At 41.7% G+C, this 27,141-nt stretch overlaps 1 protein-coding gene across 6 annotated transcripts in view; it reads right to left on the reverse strand.

The window, feature by feature from the left end:
* BMPER (BMP binding endothelial regulator) overlaps nucleotides 1–27,141 on the reverse strand; it is a 260,419-nt gene that overhangs the window by 70,338 nt on the left and 162,940 nt on the right. For 5 of the 6 annotated variants that reach the window (XM_032483753.1, XM_032483755.1, XM_032483752.1 and 2 more), the window contains exons 10-12: nucleotides 26,329–26,433; nucleotides 22,403–22,448; nucleotides 6,316–6,645 (exon numbers count right to left, since the gene is read on the reverse strand). In XM_032483753.1, the coding sequence (XP_032339644.1) occupies nucleotides 6,316–6,645; nucleotides 22,403–22,448; nucleotides 26,329–26,433 (481 nt within the window). The remainder of the gene's footprint in view (nucleotides 1–6,315; nucleotides 6,646–22,402; nucleotides 22,449–26,328; nucleotides 26,434–27,141) is intronic. The other variant, XM_032483754.1, reaches the window with a different exon arrangement.

The raw sequence follows: 27,141 nt of genomic DNA on the forward strand, positions 1-27,141 counted from the left end.
CACATTTGACTATCCTCTAAAACGGAAAACATTAAGGATCTAATCAAATTCTTGATTACCTTTTAATCTTGCCATATCAAACATTGTGTGATATTACATGAATCACTTCCTTATTGGGGCTTAGAATTTTTTAAATGTATAAAGTTTGCCCTAACAGTGATACCTGAAGTGCCCTAGTTTGATTTGTAGGTGACTATTCATTGACCATGTTCCTTTATGGTTTAACTTTTTGTCCTTTTCTAGAGTAGCTGAGTTGGTCCAAATCATATTTTCATTTATCCAATGACTACTATAATATAGACATGGAAAGATAAAAAGATGATAGTTTTTTAATGTAATTTTTTTCTTTATTCAACCCTCCATATGATTATACCAAATGCCAAATGAAAATGTCCAAATTATTTGTTACAGTGGAAGAGTAAAGTAATAAATATATAGCTTCTGAACACATCCTCTTCAAAAGACAACACTCATACAAATGAAAAATGTTTGCTCCCTTGTTATTTTATAGTCATCCCTGAGACATGCTTCCCAGGGTTGAGTTGTTATCAGCCCTAGGTTGGGGCCTCCATGTGTGGGCTGATCATAAGCATCAACATCTGAGGAGGTGTTGGAGGCTACCAGATCATGGGCAAAAGTTCCTCTTGTGTGGGACAGAGTCAGTGGAACAGCACTCTCTTGTTCACCTAGGAAATGGTCTCCACTCTAGAAGGTAGAGATGTAGGCCCCTCTCGGTTTGCTTAATGTACCATCTAAAAAGTTGGAGGACTTGTCTGAGAACATTCATATATCTCTCCAGACTTGCTGACCCGAAGCTTCCAGGATTTACTCTAGCCAGAGACCCTACTGAGTGGTGGAATTTCTATGTCACATGTTGGACAACCAGGTTCTGCTGTCACACAGCACAGATCAGTCCAACCAGAGGGTTAAGAAGAAATGTTCTCATATTTATCCTGATATCGTATGTGAAGACACTGTCCAATAAGACAAAGGAGAGGGTTTCACGAAAAGCCATTTGAGGCTCAGCCCAGAGTAAATGATAACTCTGGTCAGAGTTTTTCTTTATGTCTCAAGTGTGTAGTGGAAACTTTTCTTACTGTTCTAGTAATATCCTGGCAGTACTCAAGCCCCAAGTGAATGGATGAACTAGGTACTAATTCTGTGGCATGAGCACCAAGAGAAGGTTTCTTCCCTGAGACTTCTCCTTATTCACTGTCACTGTCTCCTGAGAGTGACAGCCCATAGAGAAAGTCCTCTTTTAACAACAAAAAAATAGAAACTCTTCCTAGCTGTGGATATTTTAATTTTACCCTCTTGGGTTTCTGATAAAACCTAGCCTTTGATTTAGTCTGTTCTGAGCCTGTGGAAGGGGCAACATGACTCTTTTTAGACGACTTTATCTTCATTCTTGAAGTATCAATATTACCCTGATGACAAAATGTTCAGAAGATGCTCAGAAGTCAGAGGATAAGGCAATGATGAGAAAGAAGAAATGGGTGGGGAGGGAGGGAATGGATCTTGTCCGAATATAAAATTGGCATGAGGCAAAATCAGAGTGATGTAAGATCGGTAAGAAACGCCCAGAAGTAAGATGCTAAAAGCTAATATTCCCTAAGCCAATATGCTAAAGTCAATATTCCCTTGGACTTGGTCCAGGAGGAGAAGCCCAGCCAAACAGCATTCCTGTGAGTAGGCCACACAACGGCCACAAGAAAGAGTTACAGATCCGCTTTAGGGAGAGCGATTGGTAGAATAAACCAGTGGCCTAAAACTGGATTTCTCAAGAGGTAAACAAAAAGGCCCATATGGAAATCACTGTATGATAAATGAAAAGAATGGAAGCATTCTCAGTCCAAGGCAAATGGTAGAGAAGATTTCTTGGGTGGGAGAAGAAGCTCAGTTCCAAAAACGCAGTTAAATAGAGTTGGGTAAAAATCAAGGAAGAAGGTCATCAGAAAGTCTCTCTTGGGCACTTGACAGTAACTGAGTGAAGAGAAAACAGTAATGGGACAAGGTGATCAGAGCAAGGACCCACTGCTCGTCTATCCACACACTGGACTGACCGCCTGTGTGGATCTCAGAGAAGATGGTGTCAATTCTGACAACCACAACTATCACATAAAATGATTTCTATTTCTTCATACCCCATCACCCAACACATTGTCTGGCACATAGTATATACTCACTAAATGAATGAATTACCCTGTAAATTGATACAACAAATCTGCAAAGCCAAAGAAATTTGTGAATTTCATGCTAGTTAAGACACTGAAATAACATTTTGAAAAAGGACAAGCAAACCATAATATGATTTGTAACGCACTCTCTAAGGTATAGAAGAAACTTGACCTCCTAAGCCTGTAACTAGGCAGCTGCCCAGCCAGAGAAACGAGGGGAGAAAATCAATTCCATACAACACTCTAACTTTTAGAGCCTAATTCCAAAGATTCTCCACATTGCAAAATTTTCCAAACTACAAATCTCTTTCCTAGACAGCAGGCAAATGCTATTCTTCCAAATGCCACATTGGTTGAGAATTTACATCCAAAGGAGCTCCAACAAAATTACTGGCAGTGACATAATAAATTTGAGACTTTGGGCAACTGAGTTCATGGGAACTCAACTCACAGTGAACAAGCCAATCATTCTTTCTTTGCAATGGACTGCTGGTCCAGGCATGCTTGGGAAGATGCAGACCCATTGTGTTTTTAATAAACTCTTCTCTCAAGACTCTAGACATCTCTTTCATGAAACATGGTCCCCAAAGTAGGAGAATCATTTGTAATTCACTCTCCTTTCCTCCTCTTTTCTTTGTTACTATTCTATTAAGAGAATTTTCACCGAACAATGCTGGGCTTCAGATTGTGGAAGGATGGCTTATTTGATGACAGATGCCTTTGTCTAGTGCTGTATATATATATACACATGTGCATGTGTGTGTGTGTTTGCATGATTATTTTTACCCTCAGCATGAGTAAAGTCCATGCAAAGTAAATTACATTAGTGACAGGCAAAAAATTTATAAGTCGTAACTGGGAAAAAAAAAAACTGCTCTTCCAAAAGATATTTTTAAATAGGCATCTTATGAGATGAAAACATCGTGGAAGCACTTAGAGGTTGGGGTTAGCCCTTTCTGCAGCTGGGATGAGTTTCCCAATTCTCTGCATGGGACATTTGTAGAAATCACTGGCAGAGTTAGAGGCCAGAGCTGAAGCACATGTCTCATCTGGGATGTGAGCAGCGGCCACATTCCTTCCACCGTATGAAGAGCCTTCCAATTTTCCCTTCTCACCAGTGAATGTTTTACCAACTTGTTTTTCGCCCTTCAAAGGTGTGACCCAGCTCCAGACACTACTTCTGGTTTTCGGTTGTTGTTTTGTTTGTTTCTTGGTCGGGGAGCTGTTGTTCTTTTATTTGGGGGTTGTCTGTTTTGTGTCTCTTTGTTTCTGCATTGCTGTCATTGCTCTTGCTGCAGTCTGCTTTTAAAAGAGAGAGGAGGTGCAGGATCTGTAGACATACCATAGGGATGCTTAAAAATGGACAGTTTTTCTGTTCAAAGCTTACGCCAAAGAAAAAAAGAAAAATATATTCTCCAGGTTCGTCAAGTACAGAGCTCTAGCAAAAGTAAAATAAAAAGCCACACTCCCACGTGTTAATGCTTTCAGGTGGATCTGACGTAACTCTTTCAGGTGGAGTTGATGAAGTGAACAGATGGCAGAAAGGAAATATTTTTGAATTATCTGCTAAGTGCCGGGAGTTGGGGTGCGGGGGCTGTGATGGGGGTGAGAGTGCTTTCTCAAACTACTAAGCCCTGCCTGGTGCCTTCTTACTACCCCAGTTGTTATTAGGTAAACAGCTACAGCCTAATTCCACCCAAGCCACACGGCCACCTGTGCTTCACTGCCAAATGATTCCATCATGAAGTGCTGAGTCTATAAGCCACAGGGGCAAATCGTCCTTCCTCCCCGACTCCTATCCTCCAGCCTCAGGCTTGATTTAAGCTGCTATTTTGAAGAAAGTACCCTTTGATCACGAGCTTATAAAAAAACACAAAACAATTATGGATGGAGAACACTCAAAGGGTATACTGGGATATTTGAGATAGACAATCAATAGGTGATAAAAAGAAAATATCCCTAAAGGGTAGTATACACAGAGATAGGTGGACCAGGGTGGAAAAGACCATTGTCTGGAAATGGAATTGCTCCACTCAAAGGATAATTTCAAAGCAAGTTTACTGCCCAGAGAAATAAACAGTTCTTCCGTGGGAAGCAGAAAGCTGGTGCACTTCGCGTGCTACAGGAAATTGTTCAGCTGGGTATTAAGGGAACCACATAAATTATTTCCATTGTGGCAAGAGAGAAGGAAAAAGAAAAGAAATTGTAAACCTGAGTTCAAGGTCTAGGAGACTTAAATTCACTAATCTAATTATGGTATTTGTCTAATTATGATCGTTTATTATTTTCTTAGCAGTCTCATCCTTTGCTCATTTTTACACCATGTGAAATCCTTACAAGGAGCGCCCTTATCCCATAAGGCACTGGCAGCTGTGAGAGCAACAGTATCAGACTTCCTCGAATGTTAGGAATCTTCGAGCATCCAGAATCCCTTTGAGAACTAGGCTGTGGTGATAGGCTGTGTAATAATTTCCATATCAGTAGACTCCATTGTGTCTAGCTGGCTTGCAAACGGATAAGCAAGGTTCCTCTAATTAGTACTGTGTAATAATGGATCGTTTCGTGTACCTTTTTCATGGAGCCAAAAACTGTTGCCTCCTTCTAAGGAATGAGCCAAGGGCTGCATGTGCAGAGTGGCACGTTATTTGAATACAACAACAGGTGTCTGAACTTCTGGAATGGACTAATCCCTTTAAAGTTGAATGAATGGAGCTTTTCACATCTACCGCGTTCAAAGTGAATAATGGGAATCTTTCCTTCTTTATAGAATGTTCCAATACATTAATATGTAACATTTCTCACTGAAACCATGTTATACTCTCTAAATAATAGCTCCCAGGCTTCTCCTTGGCTTCCTGCCTTTGTTTAGCTGAGCTGGCATTCCATGGGCTCAAATCAATTTGCCACCTACATTCTGGCTTGAATGGAAACAATTAGCCGGGTTCTGAAGGTGCTCCGGAGAACAGTCACTATAGTCCCTCAGAAGTGCCTCCTTTATCAATTGTTTCCCTTTCGGGTCCATATTAGCTAAAGAACCTGGAACCCAGCTGATGCTTTTACACTGTTAAACTCTCATCAATGCAAAAAGCAAGAAAGATGCTGATTTCCTCAAGTATCACGCTTAAAGAAACAGCATCGGTCAGGAAAACATGCAATTCATTATCCAATTGACAAACAATATGCACTAACCAAAGGCAGCATGGAAGGAACCATACATGATATAATAAAATGTGTGAACGAGCTGAATTCATTCTTCAAGGCTGATACTGAAAGACTGAGTCCTGCTTCTAAGATGTCTCTCTTAGGCAGCACCTCACAGACAAGAATTTAAGCCTCACTGAACCCCTAGGGGTAACCTACTAGCAACCATGAACAGTTTGGCCTAGAGGAAATGGATCTGCCCACAGCATGGAAACACAGAGTCCAGCAAGCCTCAGGCAACATGTGATGCTGAGAAAAGGCCTCAGCAGCCAGCTCCATGTGCCCAAGGCTGGGGGATGCTTTCAGAGCAAGCATCCTTAAGTGTCCTCCAGCAGGAGCCAATGGTTCTAGCCCTCAACGCATGAGCATCCTTCTCCAGGGTCAAGAACGGCCAGGACTGCTGGTCATACAGTCCATCATCCACACTCCCATCTGTACACCCACACGTTTGCGGTTTGCTTTTGAGGAATCCCTCCTTCTTGGACAGATGCTAACAAGGAAACAGTCTTTCTCCCAGATGTGAAACTGCACATTACTGGCTAAGCTGGGAAGGACACTGACAATTCCAAGCTGGACATCAATGACCTCAAATAGCAACAAAACATAGGAAAGGGGTTATTCGGAGAGCACAACTGCTATTTTTGGAATGAGGATGGAAAAGCACTGGATGGGGACAGATTGCAAGACTGGTGAGACTCGCGTTGGATTGCAAGGCTCCCCAGTGTGCAAATTTCTTCAGCTATTTTGTGCCATCTCTGGGATCCCCCTTCAAAGCTCCAGTGAGTACGGATGAGACAATGCCTACAGATGGAACACTTCTCTGCCTCTGGTTTTCCTCCGTGGAGGAGGAGAAGCAGCTGCAGCTCCTGAGCCCAAGAGGGTGAGACAGAGGGAAGGGCCGGAGAGACACAGAAGCCCCGTGCTTCTGGAAGCCCACCTGCTTTGGTCGTCACTTTCAAGAGGTAGCCATCCAGGTCGATGTGAAACTGCGGCGCCTGGCAGGGCAGCGCGATGCGCGAGCCGTTCCAGCGCACGGTCAGGTGCTGCTGGAGGCTGACAGTGCTGGTGCCCAGCACCAGGTCCACTGACTTGGTCCAGGAGAAGGAGCGGGTCCTGCGTGCATCGTTCTTCACCAGCACCTGAAAGGGCGAGGCAGGGGAGGAGCAGTCTTTTGTCAAAACGTACTGACACGTCCCCTGAAAGTTAAATGTCCGTCCGTCAAAAGTGTTGTAGTGGGGATCTCCGAATACCGTGCAAACGCCGGGCTCTGCGGATGAGTGAGAGACAAAAGCAGGTCATAAACCGAGCGAGGGATTCAAAGAGAAATCAGGGGTCCCTGCAATAAACCTGACAGGGGCAGCTGGCAGGTAAGGGAGGGACTGAGCAGAGCTGCACTAAGGAAAATCAACTTAAAAAAAAAGATTAGTTGTTTTAAAAGTTTGTACCAAATCTCATAGGACATGTAACACTTCTGGTGCTTGTACATTTAAAAGTTACTTATAATACTCCTGAATTTTTTAAGGCATCTCTATTTGAGAATCTCAATATGCTTCTGTGGTCTTAATGTCAAGGACAGAGAAATGAAACTAGGATAATTTTGTAAATAGAACTGACTTAATTCCATAACCATATAAACAAGAACGGAGAATAAATAAAAGAGAGCAACATAAATGACAATACACCAAAGCATTGGTATTATTTCCATTTAACTGATTCAAAACATTTGGAAACACGGTATTCTAAATGTTATTCATGGTTTAAACAAATGTATTATATTCAGTACTCATGTATTTTTAAGGCCAGATAAACAGAATTGCCAAACAGATACATGTTTAAACTTTTAGGAACCAAAATATCAATAAAACTGATAGTCTCTGGGTGTTTTATTTAGAAATACAAGGCTCCTATAGTTTGATCTGTGTATCAAAATCTAAAGTTAGATAAAAAAAGATAAATTGTAAAACCCAGCATTTGGTAAGTTAAAGAAATTCCAATGAATTCATCATTTCAAAATACCATTAATTCAAATACTTACGATACCCAGGTAAAGTTTTACACTGGAGTATTTCAAAGGTTTTTAGAGAAAATTAAGTATTGTTTCTTTTTTAAAAACAAAATTTGGCATTTATTTGTTCTGCATGCAAAGATATTTTATCTGTTTTTTTTTAAGAAGGGGTGAACAACCAGAAAATGAGAAATTCATTTAGAGAAATTAGCCCACATGATGAAAGAACTATCATAAAAAAGCAATTTTCAGGCAGCACTAGAACAGGTCAAGAATGTGAAACTTTCCTATAAGTAATTGCTCTGAGTATGTCGGGGAAGAATAGAGCATCGAGAGAGAGGAAGGATGTGCCAATGATCTGATAGGACCAATGGGATCCAAGGCAAACATTTGCTTTTAATTTCTAAAGTGTTTGGAGAGTATTGTTGTTTTATGTTATGATACATTATGTCATTTTGTGTGTCAATTTCATATGGCTCCATCTAAATCACATGTATTTGGAATTTAATAAGTTAATAACTTGTTCTAAGTTAGCTTTCCTTGTCAACATTTAATAGAGACTCACAAAAGAGAGTTTCTGGTTTGCAGGATAGATTCAGTGAACAAATACTTTAAAGAATATATAAAAGGCTCTAGTTGGGGGAGGAGGGTGGAAGAAATGGGTTGGAGAGAAAGCTTTGAAACCTCAGCACTAACAATTTAATTCACCCTCCATTTCTATTCCTTCCTTAACCTTCATGGTTGGTTTTTTTTTTTCATGTGACTCCAATTTTACTGTTTGTTGCTTCATATTATGTCCTAGCTCCACCTTCCTAATCTTACACCCCCCGAGTGTCCCCACCTAGCTAACTACATCCCCCCGAGTGTCCCCACCTAGCTAACTACATCCCCCCGAGTGTCCCCACCTAGCTAACTACATCCACCCGAGTGTCCCCACCCAGCTAACTATATCCCCCCGAGTGTCCCCACCCAGCTAACCACCCAAGACTGCATTTTCCAGTTCTTTCTCCAAGTGATTACTTTCAAAATTGTCCCATCACCCATTCCCCCTCCCCGCCCCCATTCTGACAAGCAGAATCCCTCCCTGGCATGAAAACGGTGCTTTTTGGCTGACAAGGAGCAAGGCAGTCCTTTGGGACACCCCAGGGTGCACCAGGAGAATTACAGTTCAGAGTTAATACTACCACCTGCCACGGAAGGACTAAATGTTAACCTGACCACCAGATGCACCAAATTCAAGCCAGGGCTCTTCAGAGTTTTAAACTCCACATACTCGGCAAAAAACCCAGAATCAATCAAAGTTTTTGAGCTTTTGAGCTTGTAACAGATGGACCTCAGCCCAGGCACAAATGAAGGAGTTGAAATTATACTCCTGGGAAATCCTCTCTCAGCTGTGAGCAGGCACAGGCAATGCCTGCATCTTCTGCCCAGAGTCTGCAGAGGACAACATACAACTTCTCTAGCGGTGATGACACCAACTGCATCAAAACTATCATTAACAAAAACAGTCATCGCTAACATTTGCCAAGCATTCACTACATACCTTAGCACTACAGATCATGGACACATTATAAGAAAATGGATATTTAGACTGTATGCTAATGTTAAACAAACAGCTAAGCACTTGGTGGTATATCCAGAAAATGAACTATTAGGTAGTCACTGAAAAAGTTTGTTGATGATGTTCATGACTGAGGAAATGCTCATGCCAACAGGAAACAAAATTCTATCTATAGGATAATCTTGACTGTGTTAAGATAAATACTCAAACACACACATACCACCAAATTATAAGCTGTGGTTATTTCTTGGTGGTAGAGCCATGAGTGATTTTTTTTCCTTTCTGCCTTATGCATGTCTGTTTTCGTTTTTGTTGTCTTCATGTTTTATTTTTACGAGTCAAAATGTGGGTACCTGTAGATACGGTCAACTATGTGACAAAGCAAATCCTCAAAGAAGCATCAGAAAATATACTGCCTTAGTATAGTGGCCCTGGGCCCTGGGAAACCTCAGCTTGCTCGTAACCACACAGGAAGCAGTGCGGGACATCCAGGGGTACCGGGCAAGGGAAATCGTGTGTGAGCAGGGCTGTCAGGAAAGACGTTTTTCAAGAGTCCCTAACTTGTGGAAGAGAAGGGTTTGGAGATCAGGATGATTTTTCGTGTAACAGCAATACAGAAGAAGCCAACAAAATTTCATGACGAGGAAGATGCCTGAGAACTACGTGTTGCATTTGGGATGTGTGCATCACAAACTGAAATAATTTTGAAACCTTGGCCCTTTTTCTTGGCTCCTCAAGGTCCCTATGCCCAGTCCTGCAGGAGCAGCGAACATGTGTGCTGGAGAACAACTGAAACTGAGAAGCTCAGGGTCACACAAATCTGCTTCGCTGAAAAGGGAAAAACTGGAGAAACACTTGGGGGACAAACATGAACACTGTATCCTCCTGTAATTTTTGTTCAGCAGACCTGGTGAAAGGAGATGCAGTCCAAGACGTCCAGATGTCTGGTCACACTCTTCTGGAAAGACTGGAGTGATCACTGGAGCTGAATAAACAGCCCATTCTATAACTAACCTTCCTTGAATATGCTTCAGTTGGAGGACAGAGAGAAAAATGCCAGTTTACAAGCAGTGGTGTGTTTTTTCATAGTCCTTTAAGTCCAATCATCAGACGTCATTTTTGTTTCAGTTTATGTTCAGTAAAATGTATACAATGTCTAGGCATTGGGGGAAAAAGGATGAGAAGTGTAGAAACCCAAATATTAAGGATATTTTTTCCTCTTAGGAAATGGAATTATGTGTGACATTTATTTTCCTCTTTCTTGTTTCTGTGTATATACATTATTATTTACATGTACATGTTATTATTCACAAACGCTACGTATACTCTTGGAATAAGGACATTTGTTTTCAAAAGTTAAAAATACTGCATGAAAACATTTTGCTTTGATGTTATGTGCTTTAATAAGACTGCTATGAGAATTGAGAGATTCAGGCTGCTTCTGAAAACATAATTCCAATGTTTTTCTCTTAATCTCATCAGGTACATTTATTTCTGCCATGGGTATATTTATTCTAATAAAATGCCTTCCTTCTGCGAGCAGTGATTATTCTCCAAATATCCGTCAAAGAAAATTAAGGGAAAATTATACAACTTCATGTCATAAGGAAAATAAGAGAAACTGAGAAGACTCTAATCTCCTCCCCCCAAAACACAACAAAACAAAAACAGAAAAGCATAAGAAAAAAAAGCATCACTCATGGTTCCACCACCAAGAAATAATCCGTTTAATAATAATTTGGGGGGGGGGGTGCCTGTGTGTGCATGTATTTTAACATAATTAAGATTATCCTGTACATGAAATTTTATTTCCTCTTCACTTAATGTAAGATTCCCCCAGTCATTAAGATCACTTTGAAGACAAAGAAAGTGACTTTCACCCTCAGTCCATTACTTCTGCAAAGAGGACCATCTCTCTAACTCATCGTACCACACCACCACACAGATCAGGACGTTTCTGGAGCAGTGTTCTAACCACGAGGAAGTCTATCAAATAAAAAATATGGCTTTAAGCTTTCCTCAACACAAACTGCCGTGAAACAGGCCCTGTGGGACACCAGGGTCACTGGGTCATGCAGGGGCTCCTGAGAACCCCAGGTGGCTGGGAGTCGTGATGATGCCAAGTTTGAGTCAAGAACCAGGAAAGGCTGGGATTAGAAACATTGCTCTTAACACAAGCCCTTATGCAGTTGGTCGAGGCTCTTCCTGAACATGATGTAAGCTTCCAATATAAACAGGCTGTGTGTGACCCAGCAGGAACCGAACTTATCTGCACAGGAGGCTCTGGCCTCGCTCAGAGGCGGCTGTTGCCCCCAGGGGACCTGAAAGCCGACAGAAGTTCCACCAAGGGGCACCTGGATTCCTTTAAGATTTTACACCCTTGGCTTCCTTTTTCCACCCCCCCCCCTCTTTTTTTCCCCAATCTCTGTCTTTTTAAGCCAAAGTGCAGTTAATTTACAGTGTTCACTATGCTGTACACCAGAAACTAATACACCCTTGGCTTCTTAAATCAAGAACTTAATCTGATTTTACTGTGTGAATGTGGGGGGAAGGCATAGTGGATCTCTCTCCACCAGATATACTTACAAATCTACATATAAAAACTGATTTTTTAAAAAAGTTGCATAGGCACCAGAAGCTAATATTTAAAAAGAAAGGAAGGAAGGAAGAAATAGAGAGAGAGAGAGAAAAGAAAAAAGAAAAGAAAAGAAAAGGTTTGGTAGGGATACTGTTAAGAATATAAGTTTCTTTCCACATGTTTTCCATAACCTCCTGTACTCACCAACTTCAACAGCAGAGCAAAGGAAGCATCACCACCTTCGAGATCGAACCTAAACTAAATTTCACCCTAAAGCCCGGCTGATATCCTACAGCCTCCCCACCTGAGCCCAGGGCTTCTCACCTCTCACCTTGGCTCGAACAGTGGCCTGAACTTCACAGTTTATGGCACAGGAGTCCTTCAGCTCCAGTCTCCCGTGCCAGCTCCCCAGCTGCCGGCTTTCCCAGTGCCTCAGCCAAAGTCACTGCTCTTTCCTTTAAATCCCCAGAACAAAACTGACCACAGAGCTCAGATTTTCTGGGACAGACTTCATTTCAAATACTCTCTCCTCTAGTCACACTAGGTTTTTCAGTTTGAGGGTTAAAAATATGGTCACCAAGCCCACAGCACACTCATGATAAATCACTTTCTACCCTAGCTTTTAGTCATAACGTATCCTTAACTCCTAAACCAGGCATTAAACTCCTTATATGTAAATTTTGTGTGTATTTCTTAGTGCCTGGCAGGCTGCCTTGTATATTGGAGGATCTGTATTTATAGATATAAATATGATAAACAGACTTATCTGTGCATTACTCACAGACATGCCTGGTCAGGTGTCAAATATTTGTTAAATAAATGGGTTAATTAATTAAAGAATATATTTTGGTGGAAAAAAATAAACTGACCACACTGAATTCACTAAAACAGTTCATTGTAATGAATGGCCTATGGCAGGTAATAAATAGAATTTTGCTTAATCCATTAATTAATTGAATAATTAATGAAGGCTCGCAGAACAAGGAGTTAAGGCTGCAAATGGAACTAAGGTGGTTACTCAGCTGAGATGGGGAATTATCCTGGATAATCCAGGCAGGACCAACGTTATCATGAGGATCCTTAACAGTGAAAGAGGAAGGTAGAAGAGTGAGTGTCAGTGATGCAGCATGAGGACTTGATTTGCCACTGTCGGCTTTGAAGACAGAAGGAGGCCTTGAATCAAACAACACGGGCAGCCTTAAGAAGCTGGACAAAGCCTGAAAACGGATTCTCCCCCAGAGCCTCAAGAAGGAATGCGGCCCTGCCAACACCTTGATTTTGGCCGATTAAGATCCATTTCAAACTTCTGATCTCCAGAACTTATTAAGATAACAAAATGTGTACTGTTTTTAAGATACTAAGTTTGTATCTGCAGCAAAATGAAACTAGTACATTTAGCAAAAGCCAATGTGACTATTCTAAAGTGACTAGTTTATGCCAGATACTTTCCATAGTTTCACTATCTCCTCTAAGCCTCACTACTTTTCTGATTCTTCTTTTAATTTCTTAGCAATGAGTTTAGAGAGGTTGTCATGTTGCTCATGGTCAACCAGAGAACAGCAGTAAAGACAGAGTCCAACCCAGTGTCTGTGGCTCTGAGGCCAGTGCCTTCCTGGCCATGATGTTTCCATTTACACTCTATGTATTACAGCATCCCACGCAGTCGGAGTTAACGAGTTGGGTTACAGAGCTTTTTGGGAATCTGAAGAAATGTGTAGATACCCTTCCAAGTGTACATGAATATACTGGCTCAAATGTAGAGGTTCACAGACACACTGTCCCAAGACTGATCAATGACCTCTTAGGAGTTCATGAACTTCAGTTTAAGAATACCTATCTAGAAGTTAACTATAAACTATATTATATGGTTTTCTCATTTAAAGGTGTTTACATTTCATCTCCCCAACCACATTGCAAGTTCCTAAACTCAGAGTCTGTATCAGCTTTTTAATCCATGTCCTCCAGGACACCTTCCAGAATGCTGGAAACTCACCAAGTGTTAATACAAACTTGTTACAGATGAGCATTTTTGCCACTCTATCAACCAAGCTCTGACCCCAAAACGTCTGGTCTCTTTAAACTAGAAATTGCTATTTATCAATAAAGAAAGCTGTGTACCTGAGCTGAAGAGATAGGTTTCACGTCTCTAAATTAACCTACCTTCTAGCTTTAAAGCCACCTTAAAGCTCTGGGAACTTTAAGTATGTTGCTGAGAAGAGAGTCCGGGTTTGAATCCCAGTCTTGCCACTCAGTGACTACAAAATCATGCACACACCACCTACACAACTTCAATTTGTTCACCTGTAAAGTGTGTCTAAGAACCACCACCTTTCAGGGTGATTATAAAGATAAAGACAGGATCACAAAAGTGCTGAGAACATAATAGATGCTCAGACGGTAGTCATTGTTAGTTTTATTATGATAAAACTATGCAAATCAAGCAAATAGACTGGCTAAAATAGGACTGAATAAGACTGTAACATACACATAAAACAGAAATTTGTTGAAAAGACAATGTGAGCTGAGTTGGTCTAGGAAAGACATATACAAGGTAGGTTTGGGACTAGAATGGAGTAAGCCTCGAGGCCAAAAGAAGAATGTTAACAGTCATGGGCAAGGAAAAGAAGGCAGTTTGCGCAAGAAGAGCAGAAGACAGATCTGCCAGAGCGGGTAGTTGCTCCGAGAGATGTGAGACACTCAAGCCATCTATAAATAAATTGGCCTGAGATTTATTGCCAGCCCAAGAAGTTTAAATGTAGTCCAAAGAACCAACATTTCTTAACCTGTTTCCTCTGAAACATCAATCCTGCCTGTGACTCTGCCAAAATAAGTAGAAATAAGAAAAACCTTTGCAGCCCAAATTAGTTCGGGAGGTACCCGTACTCCATCATCCTCCTGAAAGTTTACCCTGCACGCTGGCATAGAAAGGGCTCTGAGAACTCTGCAGTGAGGAAACATATCTAAGTTTACTTGACCCAGCATTTCCCTAATGTATTTAATCACAGAATCTTGTTTCAAAAATATTACTCATTACTGTCCCTCAGCACTAGCGTTTTATAAAACAAACTTTGGGAAATTCTGCAAGAGACCAGTGCAGGAAGCTGGTGTAGGTCCTTGTGAAAGCCAAGTTTGGGTTCTGACAGTGGTATGCAGAAAGGGCTGACGGAAGGAAAAACAGAAGTTAGTTGCAGGCAAAAGGATGAGGGTCTGGCTGCTGTGGGAATGGAAAGGAAATTATTTATTAGAAAAACAATGCAAAGAGACAAGCAACCAGACTTGATGACCGATGATCAACATGGGAGAGAAATGCCAAAAGTATGAGAAATAACATTAAGACTCAAAACCTGTGCAGCTGGGATAAAGGAGGTGCCAGAATTCAGGCAACAGATAGGGGCTGGAAATCAGCCATTAATCTCTTCATCCAACTCCCAACCAAGATAATTTGGAGAATCAAAGGTAGCAACTGTTAAATTCAAATACAGTACATTGTGAAAGAAGAACGTGGTCTCCAAAAAAATGAGACACTGAGATCTACCATATTAGCGTCTTGTCCAGAAGTCCTACATTAAGAACCTGGAAGTACAGACAATATGAAACCAGAATGAGAGAGTTAACTAAAGAAGGGGTACCGTGGAGGCAGAGCTGTGAGTTCACAGGATTAAAAGGTGTCAAGTGAAAGGAGAACAGATGTATGTACTGAAGAGAGACAGGAAAGTGTGGAGCAGAGGAGGGGAGCAATGGCTGGGGGCAGAGAGTATTAACCAAAAAGGAGACTGCGATGAGGAAGAAGAGGACAGTATTCATCAATATGAACTTCACATCAAAGGGAACTACAGAGTGCAGCTAATGAGTCATTTCTCCAAACTCCCAGGGAAGGTTAGAACTCAAGTATTATAACCCAAGAGACTGAAGAGTTTAAGGGACCTCGGAAACGTAGCTAAGGTTTTAAAAGGTGAGGAAATACAACTGCTTTCAAATAGAAGACCCTGATCATGTATAGAGGAAAGAAATTGGTAAACTTTGTATATATCCAGAGGCAAGCCTCCAAAATGAAGAATAATGTAGTCAACAGAGAACACACAATAGTGCTTAAAAGTTTCGGCTTTGGGGTCTCATGGACCAGGCATTAGCTGACCTCACCTTATTTAATTCCTCAGACCCTCAGATCTCTCATTTCTAAAATGGGGATAATAGCTTCCACTTCACAGATTGTTGTGAGATTAAATGACAGAATGCATGGAGAGTGTTTATCACAATGCCTGACACGGATTTATATTCAATAAATCGCTGCTGGTAATAGAAGCAATTGTAGAGGCAGCAGAGTAGCAATTTTTGTTGTTCTTATTTTACTCGTGGGAGATGTGACCTCCAGAGAGGTATAAACCTGCCTCAGCTTTGCATAGAGTAATGTGTAATTTATTATACAGGCTTTTCCACAAAGTATACTTTTCATTTTCAGAGTTTGGGATTTGTATTCTTTGTTTGTTTTTTCACTTAGCCGCATTTTAGGTGTACCACTGTTAAGACGTTTTGGTCACAAGTTCCTTTAAAAACTGGATGCTTGCCTCTTTTTTGTGATTCAAGATGGCAGCCTTGACTAAATGGACCAGGTGTCTAATAATGCATATGTATTTATAAATATGTATCTTTCTGTATAAAACATAGTCTTTAAAAATTAGGCAAGAAAGCAACTTTTCATTGAATGATTTAATAATATCCCAAGCAAAAATCCAGGGGGGCCATATGATGTTACAGAATGAATACTGGAGTAGGAGGTTAAAAAAAAAAAAAAAAAACTCATCCCAACTCTTCAGTTAATACTACCCTGAGTCTCAGTTTCCTCACCTAAGAAGTAAGAGGGTTGACCTCATAGTAAGGTCCATTCATTTATACAATTCCATGTTAATATGATGACCATGACTGGCAGAGCAACTTCAACTCTTTCCTACTCCCAGTGAAATTTATACACAGTTATTTCAAATATTAAATTACATGTATTTTATTATTGTAAGAAAATTGGGAGAGATCTTCATTTACTGCTGGAAATATCTCAACCCTGAGTTGCCAGGAAGGAGAAGAAAAATACCGGGAAAAGTGAGAGGACATGGAAAACCATGCCAGCTGGATTTGTCGAGCACACCAACTATCACTGCTCTGAGCCGAAGCAGAAAGGTGGCGGTGTCGCCAGGTGGATGAAAGTCTGGGCACTTGAATCTAAGTTTCTTCCTGGGTGGGGTGGAGGGAAACCCTGCCAAATTGGAAACTCCGCCTGAGATCCTTCACCAGTCTCTAATCCTTACCAATTGTAAAGCCCTCCAGACCTTCTCTTCCCTTCCTAACTGCAATCAGTTGTCTGACCGTACAAAAATGACAAAGAAGTCAAGGGTAGAAATTCCAGCCCAGGCCCTGGGGCCAGACTTCCTTGTAGGAATTCAGGCTCCACCACTTGATCCCTAAGCCTCAGTTACCTCAGCTGTAAAATGGAGCTAATAACATGACTTGACTAGAAGGTGGCTGCAAGGATCAAAGATCAAATGAGATAGCCCAGGACAGCGTTCAGACACACAGAAGATGCTGAACAAGTAGGAGCCATGGCTGCCCCTGCAATTATTGCCCATTGTTGTTATTTGATGATGAGGATGATGGTGGTGACGATGACTGGTAAGTATACGGTCAGAACTTATGAAGTATTAACACCCTGTAGAAAATGACAATAGGTGGTAGATAGAAGATGGCCCCCAATAATTTCTGCCTCCTCCAACTTTGCATCAACTTACAGTCAGAAAATTTAAAGGAACAGTATCCCTTAGCACAGAACAGCATCCATAACTGAAAACAAACTGATTTCCTCACACCCTTTTAATGCCCCTCCTGCCTGTGTGGGGTTTCCTAGACACCATGTGTGGTACAGTTGGGTTTTATTTGCCACCTCTGTCTGCTGGTTGGGCCTTGGGAGCAGTGACAAATCCACCTCCAGATGCTGGGGCAGAAAGTTCAGTGGCCACTTTGCTTAACACCTCCTCGGCAAGGCTAAAGTCAACACCACAAATTCTTATTCTACAAGCATCCTGAACTCCGGTTTCAAATTTCCTTGCTTTCCCGGGTTAAGGACAGACTCTTGGCATTAAGGAACCTGGAGCTGCTTACAGTCTCGGAGGCCAGAAACCTTGCTCAAACACAGAATTACTAATTTGTGGAACCTCTGTCAGTGGAGATTTCTCACAAAATAGGCCCAAAGGTCACTGTTTCATTAAGATGTTGCTGCATTCCCCCCAACCCCAGCTACTCTTTAATTAGAGATAGCTGCAGGCACACTCAGGGTCTTAAGTAGGTGAGCCAAAACCAGCCAGGGCAACTCCACGGTGCCTGCGCTGGGCGCACGCAGCAGGCGGGGGTCCTCTAGGACAGCAGGCACAGCAGTGCTGCGCACAGCTGGGAATCTAACCCTTGAGGCTTTTAAAAAGTCACCTGGCAACTGTGAGCCTCCTCGCACCCTAAGTTGCTGAAATCTGATACTTCCTGTTACTTGTGGGATGTGTAGTTGAGGTTATTTCAATTAAACGCACATCTGTGCTCAGTATACCCTATCCTCCTCTGCGTTATGTAATCGTGAACTTTCATTTTGGGTTTGGATCCCGATGGTTAGGACTGATGTAGCTACAGGCACTACTTAATGAATCCATGAGACTGGAGATTGGACATCTATGTCTGGGCTGCCTTGGGTTGCCTCTGGTCTTGTAGATGGTTGAGATTAAATTCTTTCTCAAAGTCAGTCTCTTTCTCTCTCTCTCCTCTCTCTCTCAACACACACACATCCACACACGCACACATCCACTCCTCTGCTAGTGAAAACTTCGCTACTAAGTACTACCTCTGTGTCTGAAAACAGACATTCTGCCAGCAAAGAATTTATCTGACTCAGGTCTCTTGTCAGGTAGCGAGGACAAGATTCCACCTACTGTTTGCCACACGTGCAGTAAGGTAACATTTCACTTGGTAAACCAAGTGCTATGCACACAATGAACAGTGGCCTTCTTGGCACCCAACTCATGGTCCCACGGCAATCAGCCCAGGGAAAGTGGGACTGCTTTAGTCTATGGCTCATACTTTGGCAAGAAATGGCATTTGCACAAAAGCTTTCTAAAGTTTGTTTAGCTCACTCCAAACATTTTATTTTAAATAAATCATCCGAACCAAATTAATTCTTTTCAATTTGAAAGGGAGAATGTCCTGTGTTATTAAAAGACAGTAATCCTTTTCACACTTTCTTCAGGTCTGGCTTTAAGAGGACTCTTTTTTTTTAAAGACTCATCACTGGTCTTTCAGACCAACCCCACAAAAAGCGTTGTACTTTAAGGAGTACAACAATTTTGTGCCTCAGCTGTTGCCTATTACCTCCAAAATTATAAATTACTGTTATCACTGACTATGGCAAAGAGAAGCCTCTGAGAACATACAACACATTTACTTCAGGTTTCCTCTTCACTGTTCCTTTCAGGGGTCTGAGAGAGCCCCAAGCACTGCCGAGACAGACTAAGCCAGTCAATAAAGCAGGAATTGTGTGGGATTTCAGAAACAGACAATGCAATGTCACTGTTGGAAATAATGCCACACTCATTTAACTACTGCAGGTAATCAAAGTAAGCTTTGGTTCTGAAACCATGGAATCAACTCATTTTATTTGTGTATGTATGGATGTAAGTATCTAAGTATTTTTTCCTTGCCTCCATTCAAAAGAGGATTGGAAGTAGCTTATAGGCATACACACTAAATAATCCAAAACATGTAAGAGTAGTAGACACATAAGATGACGTCAGGAGAAAGCTCACTGCACAAAACCCACATGCCACTAGCGATGGGATAAAAATTTATTTCTAGCTTCCTAGCAACTAAAGCAAAGATGGTGACTTTAATCAATCAAGATATAATCATGCCTTTATAATTTTTTTTGTAGGGCTAGACAATGAAAATACAGAAACACATTCAATTGAATCCAGAGGCTTTTAGTTTGTCATTTTTTACATCAGCAAAAGGTCAGCCTCACTCTACCCTCCCCCTTCTATTTCATCTAATCACTGTGTCAAGAATCCAGTTACTGTGATTCATACCACAGGTGTTTATTTCTGGCTTCATCTATGCTGTCACCCCTGTTTAGAGTACCAGTGGTTCTCAGTCAGGGCTGAAGGTGCCCCCCAGGGGACTTTTGGAAATGTCTGGAGATAGTGTTGGTTGTCACACCTTCAGGGGAGGGGTTGCTATCGGCATCTAGTTGGTAGAGGCCAGAGATATTGCTAAACCTCACAAAACGCACAGGAAAGACTTATCCACCACAAAGAATTATCTGGCCAAACTATCAATAATACTGAGCTTGAAAACTCTGCAGTAACTAGTGGGGTATGTACACGCATGTGTGATCCTGTTTGCACGAGACAGAAATCAGTCATTTTTCTGGTTTTCGAAAACACTAGCATTAGTTTGTACTTCAACCTTCGTTTGTCTGCTCTAGAAACCTATGTACCAGAAGAGCTTTCATAATTGACAGAGGAGGAAAAAAATGAGCCCAAAGGCTTGTTCTGGATCCTGGATATAATGACAAAGGAATTTCGAAAAAGGAGGTCTTAAGGCAACTAGCTACAGGACATTGGGGTAAGTCTACCTGAATGTGCTATGAAAATCTGGGCATTGCTTAAAAAAAGCAGAAAGTCACGCCATCTCATAATTCAGTCTGAACAAATAAACCTCTCTAAACAGAATGTGTTTTACAGCATTGATGGAAGAACTTCTGGAGAGCAAGATAGAGTAAACAGATGGAAAGAACACCAAAGGAAATTGAGAAACTGCCATCTGATGATATCATTTCGATTTGGACCAAGAACCACATGCCTGGACTCTTCCCACACTGACCTGCTGGACGCAGGCACAGAGAGTCAGTGGTCTCCCTGCTGCCCCTCCAGCTGGGTGGCTTTTCCCCTTGCCAACTGCCTCTCTCAGTGGCAGAAGTCACGGGCTCATTCACACATATGGTATTTATATTTATGGTGCAATGTACAATACATGGACAATAAACGTTTAATACGTCTACTTAAAAACTTTTGGTTTGGATTTGTCATGCCCATCCTTCTATTCTTCTCTTCTTTCTTTTTTGTTTTCTGATAAACCACCAGTTTTCTATACATGGAAAGGCTAGTCCGGAGTGGATAAACTGATAATGAAACGTAGCCTTCCTCTCAACGATCTCAAGAATCACCCTTCTTGATTCTGGTAACATAAAGTCAGATGATTCGAGATGCAGGCTGTTTTGGTACGAGACTGGCTGTATGTTTGTATTAAGCTGAGCAGCAGTGGTCTTGCCTGACAGCAGTGAGATAGGCAGACGGAGCCCCTCTGTGCTCATGCAAATCAAAAGGGTTAGCTAGAAAATCTGAGGAGTTTGCTGGAAGTCTGTCTCTGCTTCAGCTAGGAGATACTTTCTAGGGAAATGCAAACATCTCCATGCACACAGATACAGCGGGAAACTTCATCAGTTTAGACTCAACTCTGCTCATCCAACAAGGAATTAAGCTGGAAGCAGTCTCCAAACCATCCATAAACAAAGTTTCCTCAGAGAGTCTCTGGGAAGATGATTAAATGTAATAGTTTATACACATGTTTTAAAATCAACTGGTGTGTTAATCATAGCTAATTCTACTTCCTGCATAATTCCCAGGCTCTACAAAGTCGTACTTGGTTGGCCTCCTTTGAATTATTTCAGGTACTTCATTATCTTTAAAGAAAAATTCTTTAATGAAATCTATAATTTATTTTTCATTAATTCAACCAGTACTTTTATCCAATGTACAGTGTATAACCATTTAATATCTGCCTCAAAAAACCAGTGAGATATGTGTTTAGTAGTATATACACATCTGTGTACATAGTAATATACAGAATGAACTTATGTATGAACTCTTTATTGTCCAAAAACAAGAGCCAAGATAACTCTTATAAACTCTGATTTCAGGCAAGTGGAATAAACAAATCTATTCCCATGTGAAAGCTGCTTTCAGCCGTCATCAAAGCCCACTTCTCTAAGCCTGAACGGCTCATAAAATACCTTCTAATAGATTCCATGGCTTGGTTAATCCTGCTTATCATACTTCAGAACTAATTTGACAGTGACATTATGAATACTCTCCCTTCAATGAAACACTTCAGAAAGCTATCCTGAAACCAGATGAATGTGAGGAGGACTAAAACGGGGATTTGCTAATAGATCTGGGCATGTCTAGATGTGGGGATGACAGTAAGTCTGCTGCTATGCTGTCTGTGATGCGTAGCACAGTCCCAGATGGCTTTCAGGCCACGTTAGAGAGAAGCTTCAGTAACAGTCAAAAATAACAGGAGGGTCAAACCACTGCCAGCCTAATGTCTGTTGTCTTATCTTTTACCAAGAGCAACACAGGATGTGCCCAAGTGACATGGGGGTGGGGGTGAGGGAGGAAGAAGTACAGCTGTTTGACTTTCAAATGATAGCAGGAAAATCTCTCCTAGATTATGCACGATGTTTGGTTTTACTGGGTATCGTTATCTTAGCCGCTACGACTGCAAATGCTATTAGAAGTTAAAACGTACATTAAGTTATCCGGTCCTTTCTAAAAACCTCATCAGACCATTTATCTTCTCAATTTCTCATAGCAACAAATTCTGATGGAAACATCTACATTTGTCTCAGTTATGTTCTGTGCGAAGATTACCACTGACTTAAATTGTCTGTAGGGAGGTGAGAAGACCCCATCCTGTACCTATAGAAATAGGCTGAAAAGTTACACCACCATTTCCCTTGCTGCATGATAAAATGTGAAACACATATTAATAGCACATTTTCAATGGAATAAACTTACTTTCAGTGCAAATAGGACAGCATCCTTTCCTGTTGAGAATTTTACCCTAATCGAGGAAAAAAAAAAAGAGTTTAGTGTTAAGAAACAGGGTCTGCTGAGGACAAAACTCTTTCTTAAATCTAATACCAGATAAACCAATGAAATCAGTCCAAGCTGTATTTGAACTCAGTGCCCAGATGGTGATGATGGTGGTGAAAATGAAGTTTCGAGTATCAAGTTCTAAGGCCAGGCAAAGTCATTCAGAAAGCTTTCCTGTTTTTATCCTCCGAGAAATACAATACTGAAAAGGCTCAATGGTGTGATTTTTCTCACATGGAGGGAAGATGGGGACAGTCTGGATTCTACCTTTTTTTACTGCTACTCAAATCTAGCCCTCTGGAGACCCAGTGCATGCTCATAAAAATAGGAATTGTCATAATCTCCCAGCCTATCAATCCATGCAAGGCCTTCGTTCTCTCTTTGCTTACAGGAGGGGCCCCCAAAATAAACCGTCACCCAAGCTTGGGCCTACGTTTATGAACATATCTGTGCTACAGATCAAATTCAGTCTGATTTCTTGTTTCAGAAAGTGGGATGCTATCATGTTAAGTCATTGTTATGCAGTCAAGGCCAATGAAACTGAGGGTTTTGAAATGCTGAGTAATTTTCCATTACCTTTCTGGAAATGCAGTGTAATCTCCTACACTGCGTTTCTTTCATTTTTTTTCCCCTAATGCTTGACATTTAAAGGAAGAAGCATATTCTCAGGACCCCTATCGGAAAATGGCATTGTCTTATCTCTGACTCAGTGGACTGGCAGGAAAAGAGACGTGGGAAAAGATTAACATTTGAAGCACATGCTACGGAACCAATATGCCATTAGGTATTTTCCTTAAGTTACCTAACATCAGCTGAGTGGTAAGGATTTAATAGGTTAATATTTAGAACATATTAGGGTTTAATTAATATTATGTTGTCATAGTCCTTGTCATTAAGATGCACGAGAACTTTATGAGCTATTTCCCTTTTTATAGATGAAGAAATTGATGCCATGCAATACAAGGGTGGTAGGGCCCAAAATCAAACCTAGTTTTGTGCGACCGTATAGGCCACCTTCTCTCCACTCCAGATTTTTATTCTCTCTCATCTTTAAGAGAATTTCATTGGGTATCTGCTATACATTACAAAGAATGTTGTATATCCTTCACACTTTATTGCAATTACACTTCAAAACAACCCTCTAAATATTGATGCCCCTTTCCCCTCCTTCTATGAAACTAAGGAAACAGTGACCACAGAAAGGTGGCCCAAGGCCTGCGTCAAGGCCACACACTTACTTGCCCACTGCATCAAGAATAGATTTAGGTACTCAAAAAAAGAAAAAGAAATCATAACCAACAGGAAGGAAAGAAAGAAAGAAGGAAAGAAGGAAAGAAGGAAAGAAGGAAAGAAAGAAAGAAAAAGAAAGAAAGAAAGAAAGAAAGAAAGAAAGAAAGAAAGAAAGAAAGAAAGAAAGAAAGAAAGAAAGAAAGAAAGAAAGAAAGAAAGAAAGAAAGAAAGGAAGAAAGAAAGAAAGGAAGAAAGAAAGGAAGAAAGAAAAGCTAGTTGGTAACTGAAGAAGTGGAACCATGTCTGAATCATTTTTGCATCAGCTAAGCCTAAAATGGGACACTAAAGGCTATGACAAGTTTGAATGAGACTTAAAACTCCATCCCATGCAGCCTTCCCATGGTTTGGGGCATCATGACACTTCCACTGGCAAGAGCTGTTATCTGTTCCCATTTGGCACAGAGGTCTCTTAACGCTTCTCGTGACTGAAAGCCGCTGAGGACAAAGCCAAAGGAGGTTGGCTCAGGCTGATGGAATGACAGCCCCAGGGTGTGGTGTTTCAGGTGCTCTGTACCAGTGGAGCAGAGCTGTTTAAACCGAGGCCCCAGCAGAGGGTGACTATATGAGTCCCTCCACCTGCACCTCCACACAAACGGCCATCTCCTTCTTCAGGAAACAAGAGCGGGGCTGGAAACATCACCAAACTGGGTAGGGGATAAGCCAAGCGCAGGCTGTGAAGCCTGTGCTCATGAGTTACGTGTCTCTCGCTGTGAACCCTGGATGCTCTGTGACCGCATCAGTAAGAAGGGTCTGGTAGCAGCATCCACCTCAGAAGGGTGGTCTCAGCGTCAAACAAGGTCGGTCCTGCAACTGCAGAGGCAGTCTCAGTACATGTCAGCAATGATGACATGACAGTGACATAGCGACCCTGGCCCTGGTGGAACCCTCGGTCCTCCTCACAGAAGGCACTCCTTTGCCTCCAGGGGATTGTCAGGGAGGGAATCCAACCACAGATTCTTCTTCAACAAGGCACGTATATTTCTGGAAAAAGAGATGTGTAGTAGCCAGGAAGGATAAAGCAGGAATACCGTCTACTTCAAAAAAATTTTCGTTTTAATTTCCCCAGGCAGCGCAGGGGAAGGGAAGTTAAGTGTTTAACAGGATTTCCATGGTAGAACTAACTTATCTTCCAAAGTGCTGGTGCTGGCCCCTGAGGAGGGAAAGTGTGGACTGGAGGAATGCTTGGAAAAGTGCCTAGAAACAGAAAGGTGGCCCCGGAGGCAGGAGCAGGGCACTGACTGACTGGCTGTGACAAGACAGGGAGGGGGTGGGGTGGGGAAAGGCCGGCGCCTGGAGGGACGGATGCTCCTGGCCCAAATATGGTCCATGGAGAAGAGATGCTGGTGACATAAAAAGCGTTGACCTCCTCACGGCAAGAGGACAATGAAAACCATCACCCCTGCCACAAGTGGCAGGACTCAAGTGAAGCTGGAAACCGCCCCGCGGCCTGCTGAGGCTGGTTACTTGAGCCACCAGGTTGGCACAGCGTTCTGTTTTTGTCTTGTAGAATAAGGAAGCCCATTATTACTAACATGTGCTGCGAGAGTTCATTAGCAGCGAGGGTTCCCTGAGGACTGGCATAAATGATGTGATCCCATTTTTCCCAATGAATATTTATAAGCAGACAGTGTTCAAGTCTACTTATTGTATCTCCTGTTCTTTTTTTTTTTTCTTTTATGGGAGGTTTTCAGTTTTATGTCTGAGGCTTTTTAAAGCAAGACTAATTAGGGTTTTTCTTTTTTTCTTTTTTCTCTCCCCCTCTTTATTCAGTTGTGCAATAGCCACAGCTGTTGTTTTTTTGTGCCTCATTTGGCACTCAAATAAAAACAGCAACTTTTTGTTTATCATAATAACAGATGTGAATAAAATTAAAAGCTGCCTATAACAGAGAACGGAAGACATGTCCTGAATATATGGACATATTTTTTCATTCACTAGAAGGTACTGAATAGGTTTGACATTTTCCCAAAACGCATAAAACCTTGAAAGGTTTCAAGTTGCTGAGGTGAATTCAGTGAAGCTCAGGCTTGAGAAGATAATGGTTGCTTTATTCAGTGCACTGGAACTGTGGGTTTCTGAAAAGAGATATTTCCATAAAGATGCTATTTCTATTTGGGGCTATAAGACAGGCCAGGGTTAAAGAGGGAAATTTTCAGTAGAGGGGTTGGAGGGTGCTATTGGGCAGGTGAAACCCCTAGGAGAATTTATTAATAAACATATTACTTTGAATGACTAAGGGAAGAAAACTGATTTGAGAAGACAGAGAGAGAGAAAGGAGAAAAATGCAAAGGCACGTTATGATGTTCAACAGAAAACCCAGCAAAAGATACAAGGGAGCAGATCAAACAGGAGTTGGAAATGTTAAGACAAAAAACTGGGAGAAGGTCAATAAGAAATAGGAGAGTGGGGACTAGGACAAGGTGAGAGCTATTCCAGAACCTGGAATTTTGGAGGATCTGGATTCTGTGTTCAGAAGATAGTGGGTGACTACGCCACCCACAGGATGGTTCTCAAGATGCTGAAGTCAAGAGAAAGTCCACCTCCACCTGCAGACGTACCTGAGGGCAACTGCTGATGGGAACGCACTGCTTCTTGCGACACTCTGTCTTGCCTTTCACACAAGCACAGATGGTACAGTTAACAGAGGACCACATCTCTCCATCCTGCAGGAGAGAGCACAGGATTCCACTATCAGCTGGAGGCTGATGGGAGCTAATCCAACAGGCTGGGATTTGTCTTTCAAGGAAAGCGTTTCTTACCCAGAGTGATGGATGCCATCATTAGAGTAAATGACTCGGAAGTGTTTATCTACGCCTAGCTGATTTAATAGAAAGAGTTAGATTTGAAGGTGTGTGTGTGTGTGTGGGCATGCAACCCTCCTCCAGGATATAAAAAGAGTTCTTGTGCGTCTAACCAAGTCACATTTGCATCTTGCTCCTCCTGCATTGTTTACTGAGTTTCACCCTGAGAGACAAACAAGAGTTTCCATTCATGATGCAACAACAAAGAGCTAAGTTTCCCATTTGATAGGCTGAAAGGTTTGAGCTGTCCCAGATGCCAGCAGTTAATTGAGATGTCCGGAGGTGGTTAGTTTATTCCCAGATGTGACATGGTTCTGGCCCACACAGGGCACGAACATACAAAGAATAGAGGCTAACTTAGATGATTCCCACTGGCAAGCAGACACCTGACCAGCAAGCCATCTGAAAATGTGGCACCCAGACAGAAAACTCCAAGAGCCATTCCTCCCATGTCCCTGCCTGTCTGATACTCTCCTCCCAGGAAAGCTGGGTAGCGTTTTGAGTCCCATTTCCTAGCCCAGGAAGGGCTGTTTGAGGAATTTCTTTGGCTCATTGGATTTATCATCTGCA

This window comes from Camelus ferus, chromosome 7, assembly GCF_009834535.1.
Source record: "Camelus ferus isolate YT-003-E chromosome 7, BCGSAC_Cfer_1.0, whole genome shotgun sequence".
NCBI classification, from domain to species: Eukaryota; Metazoa; Chordata; class Mammalia; order Artiodactyla; family Camelidae; genus Camelus; species Camelus ferus.